This window comes from Pistacia vera, unplaced genomic scaffold, assembly GCF_008641045.1.
Source record: "Pistacia vera cultivar Batoury unplaced genomic scaffold, PisVer_v2 Contig42, whole genome shotgun sequence".
Lineage (NCBI taxonomy): Eukaryota > Viridiplantae > Streptophyta > Magnoliopsida > Sapindales > Anacardiaceae > Pistacia > Pistacia vera.
In genome coordinates this window covers 169,816-192,722 of record NW_022196246.1, presented here as the reverse complement: position 1 = coordinate 192,722, position 22,907 = coordinate 169,816, and the positions used below count along the sequence as shown (strand labels likewise).

The 22,907-nt window shown below is 35.7% G+C and overlaps 3 protein-coding genes across 3 annotated transcripts; 1 reads left to right on the top strand and 2 right to left on the bottom strand.

The window, feature by feature from the left end:
- Positions 1–246: 246 nt before the first annotated feature.
- Positions 247–5,478, bottom strand: LOC116142840. Its single transcript, XM_031428256.1, has 4 exons — positions 5,176–5,478; positions 1,302–1,391; positions 717–922; positions 247–620 (listed from the first exon to the last, which is right to left on the bottom strand). The coding sequence occupies exons 1-4, from the start codon at positions 5,476–5,478 to the stop codon at positions 362–364; spliced, it is 858 nt and encodes a 285-aa protein (XP_031284116.1). The 3' UTR covers positions 247–361.
- A 10,195-nt stretch (positions 5,479–15,673) lies between these two features.
- Positions 15,674–16,519, top strand: LOC116142798 (disease resistance protein RPP5-like). The gene is made up of 2 exons (XM_031428202.1): positions 15,674–16,243; positions 16,391–16,519. Exons 1-2 carry the CDS (start codon positions 15,747–15,749, stop codon positions 16,506–16,508), a joined length of 615 nt encoding a protein of 204 aa, XP_031284062.1. The 5' UTR covers positions 15,674–15,746; the 3' UTR covers positions 16,509–16,519.
- Positions 16,520–21,915: 5,396 nt separating this feature from the next.
- LOC116142825 (beta-glucosidase 18-like) lies at positions 21,916–22,728 on the bottom strand. The gene is made up of 3 exons (XM_031428235.1): positions 22,456–22,728; positions 22,202–22,304; positions 21,916–22,055 (listed from the first exon to the last, which is right to left on the bottom strand). Exons 1-3 carry the CDS (start codon positions 22,705–22,707, stop codon positions 21,943–21,945), a joined length of 468 nt encoding a protein of 155 aa, XP_031284095.1. The 5' UTR covers positions 22,708–22,728; the 3' UTR covers positions 21,916–21,942.
- Between the last annotated feature and the right edge of the window lie 179 nt (positions 22,729–22,907).

The window sequence follows — 22,907 nt, the reverse complement described above, 5'->3', positions numbered from 1 at the left end:
AATTCAGATTAATTGATAAACTTGTGTTGAAATGCAGAGCAGAACACCAAAACTAGAACAAGAACTAATGGACATATTGACAAAATTAGAATATGTAAGTTGTTCAATACATTTATCAAGAATATTATATGTAGTAGTATATTTAACACAAACAACATCCTTCTATAATTTTACCTATATGACACTCAAAAATTTAACAGTAGCATCAATGAAGTTAAAGAGCAAAAAAGAAAAAATAATCATGAATACAATGGAGAATATGATCTATCAATGACTAAACTGAACACATAATACACAAAATGCAACTGAAAAGCCATCAAAGAGTGTGCAAGTTAATGCATCAAATCGCCCTGGAAAAGGCTCATTTGTAGGTTCCCATGCCGACACCGGTTTCGCCTCCATACGACTGGAAGCTCTCCCTGGCCCTGGAATAGCAAACATAGTAGAATTCGGAGACTATGGCAGTGAAGAAAACGAAGGCGGCACCTGCCCCGAAAACTCCTTTTCTCAAGGTCTGGCAAGAGGGAGGGTTCTCACTGAAAATGGTTCTGTACTTGGTGTGATAAGCATTCCTCACTGAACCCGCCAACAAGCATATCTCAGCTATCAGGAAAAACACCCTGTAAAAGATTATTGCAAACAAACAATCAATCAACAATCAAATGTATTTGGATCAATTGCATAATCAAATCTTCTGACTTTCTGATGTAATATACCAGCAAATTATGAAAAGGATGATTGCCCAAGCCCTTGAACCGCTCGGGCTTAAAGCTTTTCCGCAGCAGAAGCATCGACTGGCCACCATTATAAGGACTTGGCTGACCATGAGGAACAAAAATGCACCAACACCTAACCCAGTTGAAATGTCTGAGTCATAGACACAGTAGTTATAATTCACTTCATTATCCTGCCTGATTGTTGCCTGTAATTAAACATATCATAATTTTGTTACATCCTTTGCAGATAATCACTTATGTAGCTGATATTGATCAAAATTATTAGGCTCAAATTAATTGCATCTTTCACAAAAGGATCTGAATTAAGGAAATAATTTCCTCCGCACACAAATAACTAAAAGCCCTATGTTAAATGAGAGAGTTATGAAAACAGAGAGATCTGATAGATTTCCTTGAACAATTGAGCCAAGAATATTACTTTTTCCCAGTAGATCTGACAATTTTCATCCCAAATATAACCAACAAATTAATTTACTCAACAAAAACAAACAAACAAATGAAGGAGACCCCATAATTCAGTCTTTATAAGGAAACACAAAATATAAACTTGGTTAAGAAACTCACAGTGCTTCTCCTTCGCTCAGCGGCAACAGCCAAACCAAAAGCAATGAGATCAAACACAAAGACTGTGATCAATGAGCTTTGAAGCCATTGCTATGGATGAAATGTAGCACTGCAAAAATGCTAAACAAGATCTACCTCTTCTTCACACTTTGTTTCTCAGTCTCTCTCTTCTAAATATACAACAACGCTTACAGTGTTGAAGAAGAAATCACAAACCAGAAAAATATGCAGAAATAATAAATAATAAAATAAGAATGGTATGTATTCACCTAAAGATAAGACAATATACCAGCTCATTGACATGAGTATTTCAACTGCTATAAGAAAATCCTTAAATGCCCTTCTTCTTCACTTAATATTCTTTGCTTTTCATGGCTGTTACACTGTTACAGGTAAATTTAGATATATAAATTTTATACAAAAATATTACTTGAATCAAATTATTTCATAATATATATTTTAGATAAAAAAAAAAGTTTTGTGTAATTTCTATAATTTTTTAACCAAAAATTATTTTCTAAAATAAGAAATATATATAGTTTTGTAAAATTATCTTTAAGAGTACAACAAAAAAAAAAAAAAAAAAAAAAAATACTCTCCTAGATTTCATATAATAACAAAAAAAATTGTTGAGATTTTTGAAATAACAAAAATTTCCACATTCTTAGTAAATTGTTAGTAAAACATTAGAATTTATATTACTAGAAGTTAATAAATATTTATAAAATTGTTCTTTTACCTTTTATTTTAACACCTAAAATTTAATAGCAAGGGGATTTTTGTTACTTTAGAAACTATTTGGGTCTTTAATCAGATTAAACTTCAGGCGGAAAATTTATTAACTCTATCTTATGACGATAAGTTCCAAAAAAACAGTTTTTTAAAAAACGTTAAAATAATCGGAAAAAATGAAAGTACAAACTGTCAGAATTAGAAGCTTCGAAAAATAGCACAAGGTACAATCACTCAGAGCACAAGGCACAATCACTCAGAGCACAAGGCACAAGTATGTTTAGCACTGTTGTTTGCTGGAAATAGAAGTTAGTTAGAAGGGTAAAATCGAGATTTTGTCTTTTTCTTGATGTGATTGATGGATTGTCGGTGACGGTGAGGAGAATTGGATGCTTACATTTTACAATAAGGGAGCCAGCTTTTTCACGTTGAGAGGTAACTGGTAGATCCAACGGCTGATGTTACGTTTTACTCTGATGCGTGAAACGGACGATTCAGAAGCGTGGAGCACAGCATGTGGGACCTTGCTTTCAGTGGTAGTTGCCTGTCCTTGTCTTTTGGGTTCTGATATGATTTGGCGTTGCAGTACAGACTGTGTACAGTTCATCGTGTGCCACAGATTCTTGCCACGTGTATTTAGAACATGGATGTGGGGTCCGGAACATTGATCGTTGACTAGCTTTGCCTTCTGGTCAAAATCTTTTAAGGAATGGCGATTAGCATAAGATACCGAACATCTCGCCACCAAAATGCTTCAAAGTCATTCGATTTTTTTTGTTTTTTTTGTTTTCCAAATTTAACAACCATCCAATTCCGAAATTATAAAATATTACAATCCTCGGTATCTTAATAGATGATTTCTGCGAAAATAAATCTTCAGCATAGTGGATGCATCATCAAGGGTTTCGCCATGTCATCGCACGTGTTTGACACGCCCCACCTAATTGGAGTTGTAGATACATTTGTTGCATCGAAGATTAGTTCTTTCTATAATGCAATGTTGATTGCCACCAACACTAATTAGGAACCCAACCCGGCCCAATCAGTTTAACTGGTTAGATCTGAACTTGGGGCCTTCACCGATTTAATCAGTAAAGGCAGAAAATCGGCCCTCAAAATTACAAACATCCCTTACTCCTTCCACTCAACCCCTCTCACATTTTGGGACTTTTTCCCTCATTCCGGCGGAATCCGGTGCCTAAAATCACCCTCGAACCCTCTATTGGCTTCATTGGCTTGGCTTCTCCCCACCAAAAACCCCAACACCAACCTTGATTACTCATCGATCGCCGTCGACCACCCTTAGGGTTTTTCGATTTTACTTTTTTTGGGTTGTTCCTGGCCCCAAAAATCACCCCGATCCCTCCATTTGCCTCACCGACATCTCCCCACAAAAACCCCCATCATCCCAAGTTCGATTGGCCACTGATCGTCAGATGTTTACAAGGGTGTTTTTGCTGGATTTCAAACATGAAGGGATTGATGTGTAGTTATCAAGGGTGCGTTTGCTAGATTTTAAACCTACTAGATTAGCAGTTAAATCGTTGGTCAAACTGGTTAGACCGGTCAAATCGTGACTCGGTCCCTTGGCGGGGTTGCCACATGGGCCGGGTTCCTAATCATTGGCCACCAACATTTTTGATATTGGCCGAGAGAGGTACAGAGAAATTGTGCTATATTTTCTTTATAACAATGCCACAGTTACCGAAAAAGTATACCGAATTCATGCACCAAACAGACGTGGCACCATCTGTTTTTTTTAAAAACAAAATTCATAATTAATCAAGAGTTATGATGGTGTCATGTCTATCGGTGTATGAATTCAGTATCCCTTTTTTGGGGACTGTATCATTTTCCCTTTCTTTGATCCAATTCAAAGAATGTTAAAGTAGTGCACTTTCGTCTTGCTCAATTTTCTTTATAGGAAACTTTTCAGCAGTTCGATAAATATGTGAATGAGTTTGATATCAGATGATGCGAAGCTGAATTTGATGGATGAAATAGCTGAAGAACACAGCCTTCGGATCTTGAACAAAATTTAAGCCCCAAGTGAAGTACAAAACAAACATTGGTTCAAACTGTTCAATATCAAATGGTAGTAATGGTTCCAGCATTTGTAACAGTGGTAATCTGTCATTCAAAAATCGTCCCTTTCGATTGTGCGATAGGTGAGCTTGGTCACCGAAAACTTCTGGAATATGAAGATGTATAGGCTAACGTAGCTGCTTAAGCTTCTCTTATTTCGTTACGGTTCAGTAGAAATTGATATTTTCATATTGAGATATTTGATATATGGTAAGATCCTAAGATGTTTAAGTTACCAAATCACTATATTGTCAACCAAAACAAAGTACAAGTTGAATTCCCCTGCCATAGAAATTAGCTAAAAATGCATTCACAGCAAAAAGTCATTACCAGCTTTCCGGAAAACAATCAGAAGTAAAAATGAAGATTACAAGTGATCTAAAAAGGACTCGGCACAGATCAATGCAGATTCAAAAGGAATAACAAATAAAGTGATTACCTGTTTACACTCTCAGACTAGATACTCAAATTCCCATAAATTACATTATGATTCTCATGGCAGAAACACTCGAGGCCTTATTGTGTATGAAAACCGTCTACATTATTCTTGATAGTCACATGGTGGCAAAGGTTGGCAACGTATCCAATAGTTCGACTGGTTGCTCCACCTTCAGCTCTTGAGCAACCCACATTCCAAGGCAGAGGCACCATGACATGAAATGCACACACATAAGGGGCAAGCACAAAAAAAAAAAACATAAAAAAAAAAAAAAAAAAAAAAAGAAAGAAACCTAGAAGTCTATGAGATCAAGCAACTAATAGTTTTGCTTTTCTTCCAAATAAAAGTAGTTTTCTAAACCCTTTGGCAGCTTTTGGAGAGTGTCTTCATTGTTCCATTCTTTCTGGAGTGATTTGGTCTGCTATATTTCACTAGGTGGGGGAGTTGAGATTTTTATCTCCGAAATTTCAGCAGAGCGGGAAATTTTCATTTGTTCCATCACTTTCTTCAATATACCTAGAAGAGTTCAAACCTTGTCAAGTGATGCTGGTGCAGGATGCACGGTCGTTTCAGAAACGATGCAACTATCTTCGGAAACTTTTGTATCTTCAGAAAGACCTGGAGTGCCTTGGATAATTCTTCATCACTTTTTGAGCGATCCAATTGTGCAGAGGGCTTATTAATCATATTCTCATTACAATTTCTGTATCCAAGGTACTTCTTGTGAATTGATATCCCTTCAATCTTCTCAGTTGAAGAAATATTTTGTAAATCCTTAATGTCTTTGCAATCATCAATGGCACCGGTATGGTGAGTTGATTGTGTAGCTGTTGTCTCAATTGGTAATGCTGACTTGGCGTCCATGCTATCCTGCTTTTCTTGAACATCAGAGTTACGACGAGAAAGTACCTCATTTACCATTTCTTGACCATTTTTCTTATCTGAAGGTTTCACTTGTTGCACTTGATTTTTATTTTCAGTCCAGCAGTCTTCTGTGACCGGTAGTGTAGTACCATTGCCTTCGAAATTGGCTTTTTGGGTTGATTGGTTTTGTTGGCGTTGGTGACACCATGAGTTGTCCGCGCAGTTGCTAGACGATCTACGTGGGAACTCCTGAAGACTGATTTGTGTAATTTGGCAGACTCTTTGTTGGGGACTGAATTCAGTTTTTCCTTTCTTCTTTGAGGCTATGGAAGATTATTTTCTGTCGGAGTTCTTTTTACTGTTGCTGAACCACCATAGCAGCACTCCTTTCAGCAATTCTCTTCTGTCGCTGAATCAGTAACTCTTCCATTCTCTTCCTATTCTCTTCCTATTTGTAAGGAGAGGAAAACAAAGTTTATAGAAACAATTGAACATAAAGATGAATAGAAAGAAAAGCAGGCTGGCTTTAGTTTTAGTACCTTATCAAATTTACTTCTCTGAAACTGCGGGCTGTTTCGGGAGATGGTTTCTTGCTCCTTGATATGATGTCAGTTTTGCTTGCCAAGAGAAGCACTTGGAAGTTTAGACTTGCATCTTTACTCAAAACTTTTCCTCCAGGAATTCCTCTTTTGCCAGCACCCTTACCATTAGTTTGTTATCCCAGCACCGGTTTCAGCATTGAGTTATTTCATTGGCTTGGTTGATACAATACTATTTTCAAAATCCATTTCTGGTGTCCAAGAGGCTGCAGCCTGCTCTGCAGCTGAATCACGCCCAAGAACCATGTAAAGACTCTGGTCATGGTTGCCAAAAGCTTCCGACTTGTCATGAGATATTTCTGGTGTCTCATTTCATATAGAGTAGCCTCAATAATGTCTGTAACCATGCTATATCTGACCTTACATGAGAATCAGATTGATCATTACTAGCGGCCGAGCTTGGATCATAAAAGAGTCATCAGAGAACATCTTTCTTACTTTTCCGCGGTGGAAACTGTCGCCAGCCATTGATGAAGCAAAATCCCCTTCAAAACTTGTTTGCCAGTGATTTGCTGATCTATCTGGTTGGTTGCCAGTGATCCAGTCTCCTCCTGTTGAGTTTTGATCATAGTAGAAGCATTGGCATAATCAGATAGTGCAGCTTGTGAATAGTTCCCTGAACCCCCATTTCTATGTGAAAATAAGAACTCCTCATGTGCTATCTCTCCTTAAAAACCGGACGGCCTTTCACTCGTCTAAGTTTCCAAAGCGAGTCTCCTTCAGTACCTGTATTTGTCTTTGTTGCAACAAGGAATCACTTGCAACTGCTCTTCTTTCTCAGCTCGCTCAGATTCCATGTTGAATTCAAATGACCTTCCCGGTCTTGAGCTTTATGTGTGGAATATTCACCCTGTATAATACAGGGTGTGGATCCATTCCATAAGAATTTGTATCATCATCTTTCATGAGAAGACTCTGAAAAGTATCCCAGTTATCATTTCTTTTAACTGCATCATTAGAACTCTTGACCCCATCTTTCTTGCGGTGGTGTGAGGAGATTATGTCGTTTCTCCAATGAGCCAACGGTCCTCTACCTGCTGCTTTAGGGAATTCCATAATAAGTTCATCTCGTCCGAAGTTCCTCAGCGGTGTGTGCTTCTTCTCATCTCTATTAGAAGTGATGTAATTAATATTGCGGATAACAACTTTCTTGAGGATTGCTTCCCAAGTTTTTTCCTCAAAGAATGCTTATTTCCATTCTGGATATCTTCATTTGATTCATTCTCAGAGCATGGAATCGAGCTCAGTGGATTCTTCTTGTTTTGAAGTTTCCCGACTTTACGTGAAGATTTCTTCCTATTCCTGGAAGATTTATGATTTCTTCGATCATCTACCTCCCAATCATGCGCCAGATTAGAATCTTCCGCATTTGGAGGCACCTCATGTTCCTGGATAATATGGTGGAGTACCTGCATACTGGAAAATGGTAACCTTGATACGGCGTCACTTGGTGAACCATGGGGCCTTGAAAGTTGTGCATGTACTGAGGAATATGGTTTGGCCATGACATTGGCACTTGAGCTTTTCCATGTGGGCAAATTATTATCTGCACAAAATATTTTATCAACTTCAAAGATAAGAAGAAGGAGAAGGTGCTTAAACCAGTTTGAACGCGTACCATTGATCGCGAATTGAAAGATCATTTGAAGACAAAATAAAAATAATCATTCATATTTCATACCATGATTGTGTCAGCACATGATCCATCAGCTGAGCCGATCTGCTTCCCTGTAGGATCATTATCTTCACCCGCAAAGAATGATTCCAGATGTTGCAATGTAAGGCAACTCTGGCTGAGAGAAGGCCTGCATCGCGGCGATTTCATCCATCCAGAGTCCATCTTCTCTCTTTTTCTTGCACAAATCCATGAATTTATGCATGCTTGCTAGACAAAACAGGGCACACTCTTTAAACCTCCTTGAATATGTTACAATAGAACACTTAATTGACCAGAATAATTAGGCTTTTCTTTCAAACCTTAACGGGAAGCTCCAAAGGCATCAGAAAAGGAAATAAGATCCTATACAGCCGGGTCATATCCGGCAACCAAGGCACGGGCGTATGCCATGCTTGCTCTTTGCAAAGTACTGCCTTCCGAGTCTCCAGAGCACGTTGAAGACGGATCTGTTCATCGTCCACAGGAATAATTAATACTGTTGAGATATAAATCCAGAAAATGAAGCATAGTATTGTCACCAGATATAGCAAACTGAAAAAAAGATATTTACTTGGAATTTTCTTCCTGCACAGCATCGTCGGCTCCATGAATTCGCCTTTCCACTAAAAGCAGGATCATAACAAGGGCGTCCAAAACCTAATAGAGCTTTCAAAGAAGCATTAAAAAAACTATTTCTTTTATATTAATGACTAACCTTAGATGAAGCAACTGTCTTTTGGAAATTTCCACTTCATTTCCTGTCAAATATAAGTTCGTATACAGAATCACTTATAGGCAATGCAACAGTTTCATTTAATGTGTTGGGAAATTCGCATTAAGTTTCAGAGTTATGTGCTTTAGAACTTATTAAGTTATGGCATAACAGTACATGAAGGATGTAAAATAGCTGCAAGCATACCATCTTCATCTCCTACTGCTGCATTAGCCAATCATCTCAATCTGTACTATCTCTCGCTCACCGAAAACAATCTCTCCAGAGAACTTCTGGTGAGCTCACAAATCTCAAAAATCTGTTTAAAAACATATATTTAGTCATAATGATTATGACCCAGAATCAGAAATGCTTTTAAGTATCAATCTGACAGTGATAAATCTAGATAAGATCGAAAAATCAAGAACTTCTTTTTTTTTTTTTTTTTTTTTCTACTATTTGCATAGCTCCCTTTTATGACAAGGCAACTCAAATCCAGAAACTCAATGACTTTTGTCTCGGCAAAACCCACAACGAATTTTACCTTTGCACAGTGGCTTGTGAACCAAGAGGCATCTGAACCCACTGGCGAAGAGTGATGGAATACCCTCTTTGGATATCTGATCTTTAGCAGATTTTAAATGTGAAAGAAACGGCTCTAGAAGTCCGGAAGCCAATTTTCATTTGAACCACGGCAAATATCACAGATCACACCTTCATCGTTCCACAAATGTCCCAACAAAAAACACATCAATAAAACATTAACAGAGCACAATCAACTATATATACTAACACCATTATTTTCTACATAATAAATGCAAGCTATACCTGGTTCTGGGGGGTGTGAGTTGGAAGAGAGCATAATCAAGACGAGTTCTGAGTCCATTTTAGAGAGAGTTGAATGTTGAAGAAAGAGTTGGATGTAATTTTGGAAGTTCAAAGTCTCAGGTTATGCATTAGTGTTTTAGTTCAATATTCTGCAAAAAAGAGTGCAAACTCTTCTGATATTACACAGAGAGAGCGAGAGAGAGAGAATGAATGGGGCGGCAGGTGGGGATGAATCTGGCACATGCCACTGGGAGTTTCAGAAAAATGGATTTTCATGATATTTTTCTTTTACTCATTTCTTTTACTGATGAGGTTCCATTTGAATGAATCTAAGGTACTTGATTTTGAGTGTGTGGCTTTGATGAGAGATCAGATACAGAATGATTGCTGATTGGTAATGATGTAATGTTACTTTACATTACTACTTACTGGTTTTATTTTATAGTTCTGTATGAAGTTAGTTGGAGGTCAGTTCTTTTCTGCTTTCAGTAACCTATCATTCAAGAGAACACAAAAGAAAGCTTTACTCTCTCTCTCTCTTCAAATTTCTTGCCTTTTCTCTGGTCATTTACAGCAACGGTGGAGTGAGTAAGTGGGGCAAAGAATAAATCTCAGTTATAATGTGTGACATCAGAACCATGTCCATCCTACATCATCGAGATTTCAATTTATCCAATCCCAAGTGTGGGGTTAAACTTGGATTCAAATATTGGGATTATATCACAATAATCTTTAATTTATAGTTCTTTGGGTTTATAAGATGTTAAAGATCCCGAGAATTAGTAGAGATGTGTTGACCCCAGATACCTCGGTTACAAAAAAGAAAAAAGAGATCAGTTTATAATGAGTTAGTTTAGTAGAGCATTGGCCCGGATATCCGTTGAACGAAAAATGTTTGTGTGAAGTTTAAAAACAAATTTATATTGGTCTAGGTCCAAAAGAGAGAAATTTTTTAGTTAATTGAACCAGAGATTTGATATCATCAACCAGTTTTGTCATGAATTAAGATATTTCAAGTTAAGAGACTTAATAATCAAGGTCCCAATGTAAATAACTACAATATGGTAATATTTATGATAAATAATGTTATTGTCCTTAAAAAGTGGAATGGAAGTGAGCTGATATGACAATTGTCAATAGGCATGACTTACTTAGAGCTTAATTGTTGGTTTAAAAGAGCTTTCTCCAACAAATAAAGAGCTGGTTGACTCGACCTTGAGAGGCCATAGTGAATTTCCTTATAAGTGACTTAGGTAGTTTCAATCTAACCACAGTGAGGCAATATTAGTTACACTTCAATTATGTTTGTTGGGTTTGAATATAAGGAATGTATAATGTAAAAATGATACTCAACAAATCTCAAGGGATTGGTCTGACGGTTAAAAAAGTTTGCTCTTTAATTAATTTCTTGGATTCAAACCACTTACGGCACCTATTACATTGTGGCTTCCTAGAACATGACTTGTAGGATGTTCAATAGGTCCTGTGGATTAATGAGATGCGCAAAGTTAGTCTATACACTTAGTCATAACAAAAAAAAAAAAAAATGATACCCAATTAACTAATCTCCGAGGCTATGAAATCTTACAAGCCCAAATACCTAGATAAGGCACAATGTGATAGGTGGTCCCAAATTTGAACCACAAAATCAAAATGAAGTAAACCTCCTTGGCCACCAAGCAACCCCTGATGTTAATTTTATGTAAAAATCGTTCTTCACCTCACTCGCCTCCTCTTAATCATCAAAAATCAAAATCCAGTTCTCTAACTCAATTTCTTGTACTTTACAATTTATATCCTTTGGTGAAGCAAAGTGCATAAAAATGGATTTGTCTAGGTACAAGGAAATCACACTTTAGCATTTTCTCTTTTCTAATAAGAAATTGAGTTTGAGAATAGTGAAGGAAAGAAAGGTCTTTGTAAAATTTATTGCAAGTAAGATAAATAAGATGATGGGATATTTGTGATTCTACCCTTAGGTTTAGTTAATATTCAAAAATCATTGCCCTTTCCAGGAAACCATAAAAGCTACCCTCAAACCTTAACTTCATCAAAAGAAAGTTAATGCCCAAAGATAATTTAGTCATTGGTGATCGGCATCTATAAAAATGAAGATAAATTAGTAAGTTTATATATATTTTAATGGACTTACTTAATTTTAGTGCCAGAGAAGTTTTCGGTAATTTCTTGTATTAACAAATCTTAGGGTACTTTTTTTTTTTTTTTTTTTTAAATCACTGAGGATGTCCAGACTAGCTTACATGCTTTCAAATAATTCGGGGTCTAGAACTGCAAACGGGTAGAGCTCTAGTTTGCAATGGTTACCCCTATATTGCTGAGGAAACTCGAACACATGGCTCCGTTTGTTCACATTTTTATGTTTTGGGAAAGTTTTTTGAAAAAAATTAAAAAAAATAAATTGGGGGGTATTACGATGTAGGATTTACAAATAATAAAAAAATGCCCCCTATGTTTGTTTTTTTACAAAACACCCCTATAATAAAACATTAAAGTTAACAAAAACACCCCCAACCCACCCATCAAATATGGACAGCTAACCACCAACGCCGGAGGGTGGCCGGAGTAGTCGTATCGGTGCAGACTCGGGTGATCTTGCGGTCGTGGGTGATATGGCTTTTCGGCCAGATCCACAGTGGATCTGGTCGGCAAAGACCAGATTTACGGCTAGATTGGCCATGACAGTCAGATCTGGCCGCATTTGCTCGTAACAACAGCCAAAGATACGACCATCGTTGATGGTCAACGAAGACCCTATGTTGGCTATCGTTGACGTTGTTTACGGTCAAGAGTCTAGCCTTTTCCGACCAGATCACGTGGATCTGGTCCAGAAAAGGCTAGATCAGGTGCACTACCGGTAAGATCAAGCGGTGAGGGTGCATCCTACCAGATTTTTGGCCAACTTTCGGCAGTGGTGGCCGGAATCTGGTATAATGTGGGTTTATGGTGTGTTTTTGCCATTTCGAAAAAAATATTTAGAGTTATTTAATTAAATAACAAATTAAGGGGTTTAAAAAAAAATTGAATAATATGGATAACATGTGATTTTGGGCATTAACTGTTTAACTTTTTGAGAATACTAATAATAGTATTCCCAAAAACTAACCAAACAGGAGCTATATACTCTTTAACCATCATGCATGGTGGTTTTTTAGAAAGAGGGGAACCGTTGGGGTATTTTATGAATCGTTTCAATAAGATGTGTGCATGTATATATAAATATGTCTGAATGGATAAGAAGTGTATGATGATGGTGCTGAAGAAGAATTATGAAGATTGTTATAAAGCTACCTGGAATTGGTAAAGACATTTTGTCTGTAATAATGATGACCACAAACCCATAGCTGACCAGAAATTTCTGGGTCTGGGTCCATGTCTCTATAACTCTTAATTTTTATGAATTTGATTTGAAGTTGCACCACTGCTATCAATTTACCTCATTGATTAATGCATTTCTTTTGGTGTATCTATTGTGCACTGCACTTTGCTTATAGTTGAAGAAAGTTTTAAATTTAATCAGGCTGCGTTTGTTTACATTTGGGAATACTACTTTTAGTATCCCAAAAAGTTAAACAGTAAAATACCCAAAATTCAGATTTTTGGGAAACTACTCCCAAAATTATTCAACTTTTTAAACCCCTTATTTGATAATAAATTAAATACCCCTAAATATTTTTTTTAAATTACAAAAACACCCCAATATCCACATTTACCAGATTCCGGCCACCACCACCGAAAATGGCCGGAATCTGGTAGAATGGCGCACTACCGGCTGAATCTGGCGCGCAGTGCGCCGATCTAGCCTTTTCCGGCCAGATCCACGGGGATCTGGCCGGAAAAGGCCAGATCTAAGGCCAAGATCTGGCGTTGACGACCAGATCTTTGGCCGTAACACTCGGTCACGACGGCCAACAACGGTCGTCGTTGACCACAACGACGACCGTTTGTCGGCCGCTCTGACCGTAGATCTGGCCTTTTCCGGCCAGATCCACCGGTAGGATCTGGCCGGAAAAGGCCATAGCGACGCCATGACCGGCAAGATCCAACCGGTCATGCGCCCATACGGTGCTCCAACCACCTCCGTGGTGGTCATGTGCGCCGCTGGGGTGTTTGAGGGTGGGTCAGGAGGTTTGTAACTTTTAATGTTTATTATAGGGGGTATTTTTAAAAAACAAACATAAAGGAGATTTTACTAATTTATAAATTTTACCTCGTATAACCCGCCCATTCAACTTTTTTTTACTTTTTTCAAAAAACTTTCCCAAACCCCCAAATTTTGAACCAACGCAGCCCAGATTTTTTTTTTTTTTTTTTTGGTATAGTTCGAGTCCGCCAGAGGATTATTTTTCTTTAATCATTAAACCAATAATGATAATATATTGGTAGGTGCCATAATTATGAAAACGAGACTTATGTGAAGTGTCACGATCGACAATAGTTAAAATGAGTTTAATATTCAAGCTTTTTATTAATAAAAACTAACAATATCTCTTAACTCATAACTGATTGATTTTATCTAATTATTTTTTTTTTTTTTTGGGTGATTACCAACGCATCTTATTATTAAAATTAATATGTGGTTGATGTGTTAACACCCCACCTCATGAAATTAATAAAGTCATCGGACGTTGCCATTGAGGTGTCTGGGCTGATATCACTGTACAAATGGGCCAGTCCAGGCCTATCTTTTCATAGAGGTCCAATAGTACATGAGGTCTAGACAGGATCAAATCCCAAGCTTATTTTGGACAATGCTAGTCAGCTCGCAAGTAGGCCTGCCTAGACGCTGTGGTCCTACTTGTCTAATTGTAAGTTAACCAATTGCTAACTGTCACGTCAGGATTGTGAGAGAAAGTTTATAAGATTAGGTTGTGAGCAATTTTTATTGCTAGTTAAAACTAGAGAACCTCTTTTAGACTTTTACTGAATTTTCTTTTTCTTCTAATACAAAATTATGCAATAAATGGGTAGTTAAGTTTGGGGAGAACAATTTTTCCCACCCAATGTTTGGCAAAACGACACTTTCCCACCCTTTGTCAGGTTCTATTAGTATTTTCTGTTAATATTTAATTGAAAATACGAAAATACCTTAAATAATTCATTTCTTAATTAGTTTATTATAAATTAAAATTTAGTTAAGTCAAAATCTTTACTCGATTATTTATTAGTTTAAGTGTAAAGATCTCTTTTTTCCTTTATTTATTTAATTAATTAGGAATATTGATTTTCTATATTAATTAGTAAAAATAAAAAACATTATGTTATGAAAAACATTATAAATTTATTAGATTATTGAATAATAGTGATGAGTTATTGATGATATTATAAATAAATATTAAAGTCATTTAACTTTAAACAATTCCATAGCATTACTCATAACTTGTTAGGTGGGACTAATTAATTTTTTTTTTGAATTTTTGATATTTGACTTTTTGGCTAATTAAAAAATTATAAAGTAAAAAATTTAAGAATATTTTTGTCTTTTTAGTAAAATATTAATGAAAAACATAATAGAACCTAACGAAGAGTGGGAAAGTGTAATTTTGAAACTTGAAGGGTGGGAAAGTTGTTTCACCAAACCTTGGGTGGGAAAATGTGATTCTCCCTTGAGTTTGACAAAGGAAAGGGCTATAGATTCTGATTAATTTATGAATATTCCAATCACCATCAGGGATGCTAGAAATATCATTCAACAATCAACATTACTTGATAGATAATATATATATATATATTTTTTTATCAAGTAATGTTGAATGATATTTCTGTTGAAAATACAATTTTCAATTAAACTGACTCGACTTTCTACCACGTAGCACACTCATCAAAATTAGCTTGCTAATAGGATTAATAAACTAAGTCTTGTCTCTTATTAATTTAGGAATGTGTGTAACGTTCCTGTAAAATGCAAACCAATACATTTCACACTTACAGGAAAATTACTCAGAAATTATGAACTTGAACCAATTCAAATAAGTTGACAGAATAGGCAAGGTGTCTCAAGCTGTGTCTGCTGCATTAACGATTACTCATAGACAAAGCTTTGAAAATTTGGAATTTTTGTCGTCAAAAGGCTAGGTTTGTAACGTATGTGGTTTTAGAAGTAATAAAAAAGGAAACGTTTTATATTAGTAAGAGAGGAAAGTCCATGAAACGTATTTGAAGGTCCAGAATTTTCCAAGTATTGACACATATAGTCAAGAATCAAGATATAGTCTATTAATTCCTTTCGGCTCCTATCAAAATCAATAAACACACGGTTAAATTCTTAATGTTCAATCTTCTTCCTTGTACTTTCTCGTTCAAAATCAACCCTAAAAAAAGGCATCAAACGGGAAATGTTCTTTACTGAAAACACGAATGTTTGAAACCTTCTCTGTGTATGTATATATATATATATATATATCCAATCCACACAACAACATAAACAAAAACAAAAAAGAAACTTGTCAGAAAAGATTTCACAAAAACTTACTTCTTCAAGAAAAAAAACAAACACACCCGCCCACCAACCATGCAATATCGTCCTTCTCCCGCCATGAACAACTTGAACCGCTTCTTGTTCCGCCAAAACCCTCAAACCCGCTTAGCTAATCGGGTCATTAAACCCTGCGACGTGTTCATCAACCACAGAGGGATTGACACGAAGCGAACAGTCGTCACTTTGCTTTACGATCATTTGTCGCGGGTTAATCTACATCCATTCTTGGACAACAAGAACATGAAGCCGGGCGACAAGTTATTTGACAAGATTAATAGTGCCATCAAGGGCTGCAAAGTTGGCGTTACTGTGTTTTCACCTCATTATTGCGAATCGTATTTTTGTCTTCACGAATTGGCTCTGATCATGGAGTCAAAGAAGAAGGTTATCCCGATATTTTGTGACATCAAACCTTCGGAACTTCGCGTTCCGGACAATTGGAAATGCCCGGCGAATGAAATTCAGAGATTTAACTGGGCTCTTGAAGAGGCGAAGTACACCGTTGGGCTCACGTTCGATTCCTTGAAAGGGTATGATTTTCTTCCTTTTAATAGAGTTTGTTAATTATTTCTCACATAATATTTACTGCTAAAGTTAAATAGTAATTGCTTATTATTTCAGGAAATAATTAATTTGCTAGGGTTTTACTTAACCTATGTTTATTTAATGGTTTATAGGAACTGGTCAGAAGTTGTGACGAATGCATCAGATATAGTGATCAACAGTTTAATGGAGATTGAGTCTGAAGAACGGAGGCTGATCAAGCGCAGGAACAATACCCCAATGACCATCTAATGAAGAAGAGCTGCATTAAAAATAATAATAATAATAATAAATTTAATGTTCAATAATAATAATATTTAACACCATTTCTTTATTCCTTTGTTTATTTCAATTGTAATACTTTAATTTTTTCGGTGGAGTTGAGTTGTATTTTAACCCGGATGGTTAATTTGGTGTACATTCTAATAATAAATGTGCCTTAATGTCCCACGATTCCATAACTATGTATCATGTGTAATTTGAGGTTCAATTTCATCATTAATCTTGTTGAATAGTTCTGTCCAATTTCTTATTAATTGTTATGCTTAAATATAATTTAATTGATTTGTCATGAGTTGTATTTAAGTCCAAAGATTGTTAACTAAAAGACAAAAATATGCTTTTGAAAAGTTTTTTTTTTTTTTTTTCAAATGATGGGGGTGCCTTTATCTCAATTAATTCTCCGAGACCCTAAAACTATTGATCGGATAAGAATTCCAATAGTTATCTTTATTAGCAATCGAGGAGAGACTCGAATTCAGTATTTCTTGAATAATACACCTAAAAATCTCTATTGAACTACTCTACCACTTAAAAGTAATTAAATCATTTTTAGTTCATAGTATAAAAATGATATACAAAAGTTTTCATAAACCTATTTGTTTGAGAATTCACTGAGTTACCTTGCAAGAACTCATTCGAATTTTCTAATTAACTTTGAGTCAATCATTCGGGTGGGTGGGGCTAATATTTGGATAAGGAACGATGCCGAGCCAAACAATACAACTAGAGAGAGCTATGGCATTCACGTTGGTGAAAGAAATCGGATAAGAATGCATTAATTAAAACGAAAAATGGAGGTAGTTTGTTGTTATGTGAAGACGGACACAAGCTAAATAATTGGTATCGATTATTCAAGAATCGATCAATGAACATAGAAAATAATAACTGGTTTATAACCTTTGGCGTAGAATAAACAAGATTGAAATTTATAGCTTAATTAGAATCATATCGACCCAGTTGTGCCACTAATGATCAATTCGATGTCGATAGAATGAAGAAGAAATGGAAATTTGTGAAGAAAAGTACTGACAAATATATTGATTGAATCAACAGAAATATTTCTCTAAAACAATGAAATGCTTATTTTTTTATTATCATTCATGAAATTCAGTCAACATACCTTGTTGTTAGTACAATCCAGCAGCTACAGGAAGATAAATAGAGAAAGAAAAAGAAGGCATGGCTCTGAAAAATCTGATAATGGCATTGCGCAAAACTTGCAGCATTTCTATAGCATATCTCATCAGGGATGGCCTCAAATATACTCCCCATAATCCCACCACAGCCATCACTATTTCCCCTCCCAAGCTCATTTCCTCTTCCTCTTTCATGCATCTCAAATATTCCTTCATTTAATTATTCAGTGCTTAACTCTTATCGATCACTTGTCTTTGCACCTCTTTCAGCTCACTGGAGAATTACATTTTGATGAGATCGAGTTTGGTGAATTGTTCAGTATATATGAGTTCGATGTCAGCTGCCTTTATGTAATTGTCCACTTTAAAACCTAGAGTTAATTAACCACCATTCTCTTCAACTACTAGTCTTCAACCTCTGGGTCTGCATCATTTAGATTTTTCTTCATTTATCAAGCAAGCATGGCCCACGTTTTCAAGTATTAAAATAGGGAACGCACTTACACATACTTAAAGTTTGCTATAAAGACAAAGTGATACCCAAAAGGTTTAGAAATGACAAACACTCACTTTTCGTCATGTTCTATTAGGAATTTCCATCTGTTAAATGACAAAAATGTTGAAAAGACTGGAATACTCACCAATCTCCATTCCCAACGCGCGCCAGCAAGGGTCAGTGCCATTGTTTATCACCGAACTTCGCAAAAAAATGTTAAATTCGATCAAAAAATCGATCGATGATGTAAGAGGACTGTGCAAACGGGCTTGGGATGAGAATTGAATTACTATATTATCTTTTAGCAGACATAAATTCCTAACAGAATATGACAGAAAATATTTGTTTGTCATTTTCAAACCTTTTGGGTATCAATCTGTCTTTATGCCAAACTTTGGGTAGGTGAAAGTCGTTCAGCCTATTAAAATATCAATATTCTAGGACCACATGTGGTTTTGTCACATGCAGATCACTATTAAATTAATTGCTTAATTATCTTCTCAAATACGTATATGCATGATTAACTAAAGATATTTAAATAGGACAGTTTCATCGAATTATCATTAATTGCAAATTCATTTCCTATTTCCAGGTTACATCAGATCAGTGAGAAGTAACAAAGTCTTAAGTGATTTAAATTTCTTTCGTCCTTGAAGTTAGAATGTTCAATGCTAATTTGTTTAATTAGGTGGAAGGTTAGATTTGTAGACAAATTTGGGAATTGACCACTACATTTAATTCTAATTTATTCTAATTGAATTCTAGTATGCTTGAAGAGCATTTTTTTACTCAATTTGTCACCGAATATTCAACCTTTCTTGATTCTACCGTTTTATAAACAACTACTCTTGCAAGTACTATTTTTACTACGAGCCTTTACATCAAATGCAATGTTTTAATAACTAACCTAGGGTGAAACCTGGCAAAGTTGTTGGCCCTTGGGTGGACCGGTTTAACCAGTTTGACGAGTCGATTAAACGGATGTTCAAAAGTTTAAAAATCAACAAATATACCCCTAAAAATTATGTTAAGTCTCTACATATTTGAAATGTAGCAAATACACCCTAAATACAAATTAGCAGTAGACTGGTTGGTGGTGGCGACACACGAAATGCAATCTCAATCATCCCTTGAGCCCATTCCCTAGAAAATCTATCCAAAATCTAGTGGAAATTGGTTCGATTTTGGCCAAATGTTATCATCGCCAACGTCAAGAACCCTCTCCATCACCCCGAAAATACTCCTCTTAGCCTCCTGATCAAAACCCATCTCAACCAACCTTTGTTCGTCTCGCCAATCGCTGACAAAGTTAGGTTGTTGCCATTGTTTTTTTTTTTCGATTTTCGATTGATTCACTCATAAAAAATCACCTTTGTCACCATCATTGTATTCACCGGCCTTTCCTCTTCAAAAGCCCCAACATCTCAGTCTTCAATTGTTCGTCGATCATCATTTCAATGTCTAAGGTTTTCGGTGAATAGGGAAATTGGTAACCCGGCCTGTTGAAGGCCCTAGGTCCCGGTTAAATCAGCCAGGCCAGGTCGAGTTTTAAAACACTGATCATATGTATACATTTTTTAATAATAGAAAAAGAATAATTTGCTAGAAAAGATACTTTGAAAGTTTCATAAGGTATGGTTAAAACTTAAAACGACAATTGAAAAAATTTATAAGACAACTTCAACTTAAAAAAATCAACCTGTTGGAGACGATAACCTGTCAATTTTTCGGTCTATTCAAGGCTGTTCAGCAAACTGGAAAATGAAGAAAAAATTTCCATGACTGTTACGTATCCATTTTGATAATAGGTAAATGTTAATTAAATTATATTTTAGGTGTTTTTTTAGGGATTTATTTGTTAATCAAGATTGAGTTTATCTCAATAATTTAAATAAATTAGATTAGGATATAGATGGGTTTTATTTTAGTTGAATAAGTCAGCCACATATTTAAGATACTTTATTTGAATGTGTATTTTGGTTTGTTTAAGTTGTGAATGTGTTTTGCTTTTTAGTCGGGAAGTGTGATTGTAAGCTTATATATATTTCCTAGATTTCTATTGAAAGGAATATGATGATTCTCTAGAGGTTTCTAACTCGCTCAATTGAATAAGAATTGCTTTCTTCTCTATTTAATATCAAAATAGATTTAAGAAAGAAAACTTCTTCAAGCACGTCTGTATCAAGTAAAAATGGATACGTAACAATGACTGACTTTGATACCAAGTTCAATAAAGAGCGAAAGAACAAATACCAAATCTGGAAACTTTCCAACTTCATTAATCCATTTATTTTTCAGAAACACAGCTTTTATATAGTTTATTAATACAGCTTAATTAACACTTAAAGCTAGTAACTAACTGCTAACTAACAGGCTAACCACTTGCTGACTTGTCACGCTACTGAAAATTGACTTAGTAACTCAAGTCAACTTGAGGACTTAATGAAACGTAACCTACAATGGAAAGCCCTTTTCGAGCTCAATGAAGCGAATCACTGGTTAATTTCGTAATACAAAAAGATGTTCTTTACCCACACTTGACTGTGATCGGGACTATATATTCACTGTTCTTCTTCACTTACCAAATAAAGAATAGTTTCACTGAATATGAGAAACTGGTTCATACAGAAGCTATGATTGCTTAACTTGGTTAAACTAAGTGCAATAACAGCATTGTGGGAAGCCTATATGGGGATTTTCATGGGAGAATGAAAAACTTGACGATGTGGGACAAATTCAGCTTCAATATATAAGAGAAGAGATGTTGATAAACTGTAGTATGTTGTTTATGGATGAACCCACATCAAGTCTAGTCTCAACTGCTAAACAAATTGTTTTTAGACCTGGTGTGGGCTCATCAAAAACAGTAGGCTAAGGTTTATCAACATCTCTTGCCCTATTACATCCACAAACATAAAGAATATGAAGTTAGTGTAAGAGGAACTACTGAGTGGGTTTTAGCAGTAAACACAGAATTTAAACTACCAATTGATATCATGACTTCAGAATAAACATTTATAGGTCTGGTTTGGTCTAGGAAATGTGTGTGTGGGTTAGTGTGCAGATACAAAATGAATGTAGTGTTAGTTGGTTAGTGTGCGTGGGTTAACATGTCATATTCTTTCATAAAATAACAAAGTCTACAACTACAACAAATGGCACATACCACTTCATTTTTCAGCCATATCATACGGCAACATAATAATCAATATATTTGTACTCTTCTATTTTGTGATCTGGTGACAAAGAACTTCTTTTTGGATGAACTTATATCATTGGGAGTGGTAATATTGGTGAGGAAATTCTTATACCATCTAGCAGAAAGCTTTGGAGTCCGATCAAGAGTCTGGCGATCGACATAGTAGAGTCCAAACATCGTGCCAAAACCATCTATCCATTCTAGGTTGTCCACCAAGCTCCAAACAAAATATCCTCGAACATCAGCTCCAGTCCTGTCAATTAAATCAGAATAAAAATTTATAAATAGACTAATTCTAAAAGTAAAATGACACCAAACTGGGCACTTTGATTTGGATTAGGTGATTTGATTCAATTGAGGTGGCTTTGTGTTTGAGATGATCAAATTACAACCCATATTGCAATGAATGAACAATAATTAATTTCATGAATCTGGTCAATACAGTGTGGCCAATTCCAGAACTTATAAAATAAGCATTGATCAATATCGCGTTTTTTCAATGCCCTGAATTTTTGTTTTTTCAAGGTATATGTAAAAAGCATACACATTTAGGAGAATAATTTGATCAGATACTCACTTTATTGCTCTAGCCAAAGCAGCAAGGTAGCCTTTATGGTACTCAATTCTCTTGACATCCTGAAGCAAATCTTCAACTTGTTTACTCTGTTCCCTTGGTGGTGCATACCCTACACCAAAAATGGAAAAGTAAGAAAACAGAATGAGAAGTCGGGAATAAGGTTTTAATTTTTGTCTTTTTATTTCCTCGTCTTTTTTGTGATGCATATAGGTTAAAAGAAAAGCATATAGGCACATGCATACTTGTAGCACATACCGTTTTCTGTCACATAGATGGGCATGTTTTTATATCTTTCCTTAACATAGTTAATGAGTTTCTCCATGCCTTCTGGAACAACAAAGAATTCTGGATTTCCACTCTGCCAGAAACCAAATGTAACCTTGTTAGATGATAATACAAGAAAATGTTATAAATATTACGAAATTCTTTTGCTAAAAAACTTGCGGCCTGAATGGGAAGTATGTAGCCAAAAAATTCATATTACTAATAATAAAATCATGTTAGCTCACTGGTTCTCCTATTGGAATTCCATCTCGTTCTCCGGTGGTGTACACAAAGCCTTTGATTGCATGATTGCTGCCTGAACTGCAAGCAGAATGGATGCAGTCCTTGGCATATAGAGTTGAGTAATGGTTGATGCCAATGAAATCTGTACTGCCTTTGATCAACTTAGTTTCTTCATGGGAGAAACTAGGCAATTCAGTTCCAAGATATTGACGCATTTCTGGTGGATAATCTCCGTATACTAAGGGATCAAACATCCTGCAAGACAGAAACCCAAAGTTCCTTTGTAAACATATCCTTCAACATTTTGTACACAGGAGTATTTGATGAGATTTGAAAAAAGATAGAAAATACTTTCAGTTTCTATAAAACTGAAGATAAGTTACAAAACGGNTTCAAATCAATATCAAACTTTGTCTACTAAAAAAACAATATTCAATATATTAGTAATTAAAAA

Coding starts and splice junctions, on each gene's coding strand:
- LOC116142840 (XM_031428256.1), bottom strand. CDS start 5,478: ATGGTAAATGAGGTACTTTCTCGTCGTAACTCTGATGTTCAAGAAAAG. Junction 923..1,301: donor CTGAGCGAAGGAGAAGCACT/GTGAGTTTCTTA, acceptor GTTTAATTACAG/GCAACAATCAGGCAGGATAA. Junction 621..716: donor ATCCTTTTCATAATTTGCTG/GTATATTACATC, acceptor AATCTTTTACAG/GGTGTTTTTCCTGATAGCTG.
- LOC116142825 (XM_031428235.1), bottom strand. CDS start 22,707: ATGTTTGATCCCTTAGTATACGGAGATTATCCACCAGAAATGCGTCAA. Junction 22,305..22,455: donor GAATTCCAATAGGAGAACCA/GTGAGCTAACAT, acceptor GGTTTCTGGCAG/AGTGGAAATCCAGAATTCTT. Junction 22,056..22,201: donor CATCTATGTGACAGAAAACG/GTATGTGCTACA, acceptor TTTTTGGTGTAG/GGTATGCACCACCAAGGGAA.
- LOC116142798 (XM_031428202.1), top strand. CDS start 15,747: ATGCAATATCGTCCTTCTCCCGCCATGAACAACTTGAACCGCTTCTTG. Junction 16,244..16,390: donor ACGTTCGATTCCTTGAAAGG/GTATGATTTTCT, acceptor AATGGTTTATAG/GAACTGGTCAGAAGTTGTGA.